This window comes from Triturus cristatus, chromosome 6 (genome assembly GCF_964204655.1).
Source record: "Triturus cristatus chromosome 6, aTriCri1.1, whole genome shotgun sequence".
Lineage (NCBI taxonomy): Eukaryota > Metazoa > Chordata > Amphibia > Caudata > Salamandridae > Triturus > Triturus cristatus.
In genome coordinates, this window is record NC_140589.1 from 1,937,025,671 (window position 1) to 1,937,031,670 (window position 6,000).

At 47.2% G+C, this 6,000-nt stretch overlaps 1 protein-coding gene across 3 annotated transcripts in view; it reads left to right on the forward strand.

The window, feature by feature from the left end:
* Positions 1-2,300, forward strand: part of LOC146822534 (N-acetylneuraminylgalactosylglucosyl-glucoside beta-1,4-N- acetylgalactosaminyltransferase 2-like) — an 865,225-nt gene extending 862,925 nt beyond the window's left edge. For all 3 annotated transcript variants that reach the window (XM_085613655.1, XM_085613654.1, XM_085613656.1), the window contains exon 11: positions 875-2,300. In XM_085613655.1, coding sequence (XP_085469781.1) covers positions 875-1,086 — 212 coding nt within the window. In that variant the 3' untranslated portion in view covers positions 1,087-2,300. The remainder of the gene's footprint in view (positions 1-874) is intronic.
* Positions 2,301-6,000: the final 3,700 nt, after the last annotated feature.

A 6,000-nucleotide genomic window follows, 5' to 3' on the forward strand; every position in this document is an offset into this window, starting at 1 on the left:
AAAATCCCGATAGCGCTGGAGTGGGATACAGTGTTATAATCCTTCAAAACACAAGAGGTGGACGTGGTGGAATCTCACAATGACTCACAGTAAAGCGTATGTACCCCAGAAACCTATGTAGTACACGCTACAAAAAAAAACTATGTGTGTTTCTATTTTACTGCCTGAACCCGTATAACAAAATCAAAGTGAGGGATGTGTGTTTTCGATTGTTCATGCTGTTGTTGGGATTAGACTGTATATGTCAGCTGGCTCGGTACAGACGACCTCTTTTTTTATGTTACTTACATATGTTCGAAGGACTGGAGGGTGGGGGGTGGTAATTTTCGTTGGGGAAGTTCTGTTTTATTAATGCAGGCAATGTTATTGTGTGCTGGAACATACAAGCCCGTCTAAGTAGTCATGGATAATCGGACACTGACATGCGTATATTGAGCGTTGTTACCACGACTTATCCTTACCCAGTTGCCGGAGTGGATAGAAGTATCGCAAACACTAGTGTACGACGCATGACAACCTTCTTCAAAATACAAAAGAAAAATATATACGCACATGCTATAGCCACGGGTACCACCCTGTATGTCTGAATTGAATAGTAATTGTATTGTGTTGTATAACATGAAAAAAATGCTAATAAAACTTTGTTTAAAAAAAATATGAATACATCTTATGTTATGTAAGATTCTGTGTAAGTGTTCTGTTGCCGCAATCTTGGGTCCAAAACTGGAGTTAGAGTCAATAACTACTTTTGGTCACCAGCACAGTGTGACCAGTGCCACAGCTATTGTTGTTTTGGCCACCCTCACTCTGGCCACCAGTGATGCTATGTTCTTTTGGCCTCCCTCGCTTTGACCACCTCTATTTTGTTTTCCAGAGTTCTTTATCGATGGAATGGGATCCTTACTCGTTGGATCCTGCAAGGATGTGACCGTCGGCCATCAGAGAAGGGATGATCCGGTAGATCCTTCTCGCGTTGAAAACATGAAGCGATATGGAGGTTTCCGCACTAACACCAGGGAGCAAGTGACTTTCAAAATGCAGCTACACTATTTCAAAAATAGACTGAAGTGTTACACCAAGAAATAATTCCAGCTTTGATCTATGGTGGGACAGTCCTTGAAATCCCATCTCCATCCATCTGGCTCATGCAAAGATTCTGTGATCTGCAAATCCCATTCATCTGGAGATCCCGTAGAGCGGGAGAGAATGCTTTCTGCTCTGCACAGGTAGCAAAGACCTAAGAAGTCATACAAGCATGAAGGACAGACTCCCTCTTTGAGTGTTGTTTATATTGCCCTAAAAGTAGTGCTGCTTCGATGAGTTATCTTAGGTCTTTCTGTGAACAAATTCTATGACCTCCCTCCCTGAAAACTCCTGCCTCTTGGAGGACTGAGGTTAAGCCTTGCTGTACAAGAATGCTGCAAATATCTCCTAATCCAAAGGGTTCTATCTCTTCGAAGACCTTGACCAGGTCTTAATCTAGTAGGCTGTTGCGGGTACTACATCCTCTTTAATAGTAGTACCTCTTAGAGGACTGACATCAAGCTCCTGATTACGAGTGCCCTAGAGGGACGGTCAGAAATGATTACAACAAATAAATTCTAATACCACAGGGATTGCAACTTATAAAGTGATAAATTCCACCTACTTCGAGTTTTGGAGGAATAACTTGCGGGGATCTCTTGGAGTGGGATTATAGGGGGGAGGTGATGGGGGGGGCAGATGCAGGCTGCTGCCTGATTGTTTAAAGAATCTGATCCTTTCAGAGCACAAAGACGTTTTGCAGCACCTCCTGAAGTGTACCCCACAGTGCAACCACGTCCAAGTCCATGTCTGGGACAGGAGTGTTCAACATGTATATTTTTGTGAAAGTTTACAAACTTTGGAGAATATTCACAAAATGATATATCCTTCTGCATAAAATTGGGCTTGCAGGACCTGTCTTGAATTGTTCTCTGTGATCTATTTTCTGCTCTAACAGTCTACCATGGGTGAAAGTTAAGCAGCCCCCCCTAATGCTAAATGTTGAGGAATTTTTTTAATTTCCCTCAACACACACTTTGAAAATTGCATGCATTTTGCCAATATAATTGACATTTGTCCCTGATTTAGTCTGGAGCTCACTCTTTTGGGGGGTTACTGATCATTCTGTGGCCACACATTCTGGAGGGTCACTGGTAACCGGTCATACATTCAAAATGTGATTGTCTTTCAAAGCTGTTTTTCTGTGTTTATGAAAAACTATGTATAACTGTTTATCAACTCATGCTAATCTAATATATTCAATACATTTCACACATGGGTCTAATGATTCCCAACATGTTGATTCAGTAGTGATGACCTGCTGAGGCTTATTGTTATTATTAAGGAGTTTTATATAGCGCTAGCCTGACCCGAGGGTATCGGAGAGCTTCACAACAGTTTCTGAGCAGGATTCATACAATGAAGCAGTATTCTACATATAGGTTTGGAAGTCCAAGTGTGCTGCGCAGCATTGAGCTATCCGTGAGTCCTGAGATAACATCATAGAGTGCACGTTGTCTTGGAGTTGAACCACTTAGGGGGGGGGAGCAGTTAAGGGTCAAATAGCAGGGAGGAGGTGAGTCTTTGAGCTACAATCTCTGAGAGAGACGACGAGCAGGGACTTGCGTTTAGATGGCGGCTATCCATTAGGAAGGGAGCGGTTGAGGAAAAGGACTTTTAGGTGTTTTTTGAAATTTTGGAAGGACGAGATAGTCCTGATACCAACTAGGATGGCTTTCCAGATTTTGGGTGCGTTTCCGGTGCAGGACCGTGCAGCTGCTTTTTGTTTGCGTGTTTTCATTCTAGCTGCTGCGTTGAGAGTAGTTTTGAGGGGAGCTAGGTGAGATTTTGTTGTACCAGTGAGGGTGGCATTCCCATAGTCAAGTCTGGATAGCACCAGTGATTGGGTGGCTTGTTTGAGGTCGTTGGTTTAGATGAATGGTTTTATTTTGTTAAGTAGCTTCAGGTTGACAAAGGCACTCTTTGCGGAGTTATTCCAACAAAAGCAACAGGTCCAGGGGTCCTGGGTCTAGATAATGATTCCTAGGAAATTGGAGGAACTGTGCTCAAAGCTCTGGACCGAGATAGCTTCGCAAAGTCAAGTAGGGTTATATATAGAGCCTATGTTCCTTCCTTTCAAGCAGATAATTGATCAGCAAGTCTTTAAATGAGAGAGAGCGGAGTGCGTCTCAAAGGAAAGGAGCCCGAGGATGCCATGAGCAAACCTTGATCATAGAGAGGCAGAGGCAGGTCTTTAGTAGAGAGAGAGCGGAGTGCGTCTCAAAGGAAAGGAGCCCGAGGACGTCACGACCCACCCTTGATCATAGAGAGGCAGAGGCAGGTCTTTAGTAGAGAGAGAGCGGAGTGCGTCTCAAAGGAAAGGAGCCCGAGGACGCCATGAGCAAACCTTGATGCCGGAGAGGCATAGGCAGGTCTTTAGTAGAGAGAGAGCAGCGTGTGTGTAAAAGGAAAGGAGACCGAGGACTCAATGAGCCACCCTTGATCCCGGAGAGGCAGAGGCAGGTCTTTAGTAGAGAGAGAGCAGAGTGCGTCTCAAAGGAAAGGAGCCCGAGGACACCACGACCCACCCTTGATCCCGGAGAGGCAGAGGCAGGTCTTTAGTAGAGAGAGAGCAGCGTGTGTGTAAAAGGAAAGGAGCCCGAGGACTCAATGAGCCACCCTTGATCCCAGAGAGGCAGAGGCAGGTGTTTAGTAGAGAGAGAGCGGAGTGCGTCTCAAAGGAAAGGAGCCCGAGGATGCCATGAGCCACCCTTGATGCCGGAGAGGCAGAGGCAGGTCTTTAGTAGAGAGAGAGCAGAGTGTGTCTCAAAGGAAAGGAGCCCGAGGACTCAATGAGCCACCCTTGATCCCAGAGAGGCAGAGGCAGGTCTTTAGTAGAGAGAGAGCGGAGTGCGTCTCAAAGGAAAGGAGCCCGAGGACGCCATGAGCCATCTTTGATCCCAGAGAGGCAGAGGCAGGTCTTTAGTAGAGAGAGTGGTTCTTAAGTAGAGAGAGAGCGGAGTGCATCTCAAAGGAAAGGAGCCTGAGGACACCATGAGGAAACCTTGATCATAGAGAGGCAGAGGCAGAACCTTAGTAGAGAGAGAGAGTGCGGAGTGCATCTCAAAGGAAAGGAGCCCGAGGACGTCACGACCCACACCTTGATCCCGGAGAGGCAGAGGCAGAGGCAGGTCTTTAGTAGAGAGAGAGCGGAGTGCGTCTCAAAGGAAAGGAGCCTGAGGACGCCATGAGGAAACCTATATCCCAGAGAGGCAGAGGCGGGTCTTTAGTAGAGAGAGAGCGGAGTGTGTGTAAAAGGAAAGGAGCCCGAGGACGCCATGAGCAAACCTACATCCCGGAGAGGCAGTGGCGGGTCTTCAGTAGAGAGAGAGCGGAGTGCGTCTCAAAGGAAAGGAGCCCGAGGACGCCATGAGCCATCTTTGATCCCAGAGAGGCAGAGGCAGGACTTTAGGAGAGAGAGTGGAGTGCGTCTCAAAGGAAAGGAGCCCGAGGACACCATGAGCAAACCTTGATCATAGAGAGGCAGAGACAGGTCTTTAGTAGAGAGAGAGCGGAGTGCGTCTCAAAGGAAAGGAGCCCGAGGATGCCATAAGCCATCTTTGATCCCAGAGAGGCAGAGACAGGTCTTTAGTAGAGAGAGAGCGGAGTGCGTCTCAAAGGAAAGGAGCCCGAGGACGCCATGAGCAAACCTTGATCATAGAGAGGCAGAGGCAGGTCTTTAGTAGAGAGAGAGCGGAGTGCGTCTCAAAGGAAAGGAGCCCGAGGACACCATGAGCCACCCTTGATCATAGAGAGTTAGAGGCAGAGGCAGGTCTTTAGTAGAGAGAGAGCGGAGTGCGTCTCAAAGGAAAGGAGCCCGGGACGCCATGAGGAAACCTTGATCCCGGAGAGACAGAGGCAAGTCTTTAAATGAGAGAGAGCAGCGTGTGTATAAAAGGAAAGGAGCCCCAGGACGCCATGAGCCACCCTTGATCCCGGAGAGGCAGAGGCAGGTATTTAGTAGAGAGAGAGCGGAGTGCATCTCAAAGGAAAGGAGCCCGAGGACGCCAGGAGCCACCCTTGATCCCGGAGAGGCAGAGGCAGGTATTTAGTATTGCAGGAACAGAGTTTGTGTAAGAGGAAATGAGCCCGAGGGAACCGAGGAGGGATACATGTCGGCTGCCTTTGGCTAGGTTCTCACTGTATATATACCATTTACGGACATACACATACAGAGCTGGTGCAAGCATGAAACATTGCCAGTCACTGACCAAAGGGGAAACAATGATTCTTTTAATGTCACTACCTTCCTTAACCTGGTAGTGACCCCTCAAAATGAAAGTAGAACTTCAACTACTAGTACGTATCCTTAGTCTCATCCTTGCCAGGCTTCCGTCCATCCATGCACCATGAGCCTCTATCCTGTTTGAAGTTTGCTGTGTGCCAATCTTCTTTCTCAGAAACTGTGTAAAACCTCTTATCTTGTTGTTCATAGAGGAAACCCTAACAGGCAAAGACAGGAAAATTAAGACTGGGAGAAGTGACTTAAGGCAAAGAGCACTAAGGTAAATCTGTGAGAGTTGAGTGGAGGATGGAATAGGTGATACCAAGAGAAGTGAGGCTGGACAAGATGGGGTGAGGTCAGAAGGGGTGAAGAGGTGGGGACTGAGGTTGAAGGAAGTGAGACTACGAGACATGAGGTTTGGAGCGATGCGATGAGGCTTCAACTGAGGTTGGGAAAGAGGATGCAAGTCCTATGGAAGTGATGCTGGAGGAAGTAAGGCTGAGGGAACCAAGGTGGGAGTGGTGTGGCTGACGGACCAACGCATGGCGGGAGTGAATTTATGAGAAGAGGTGCTGAGAGAAGTGAGACTACAAGAAGTGAGCTGGAAAAGAAGAGATTTGGAGATTTGAGTTTGAGAGGAAATGAGGTAGAAAGAAGTGTTTGAGGGAGAAGTGAGGCTGGGAGAAATGTAA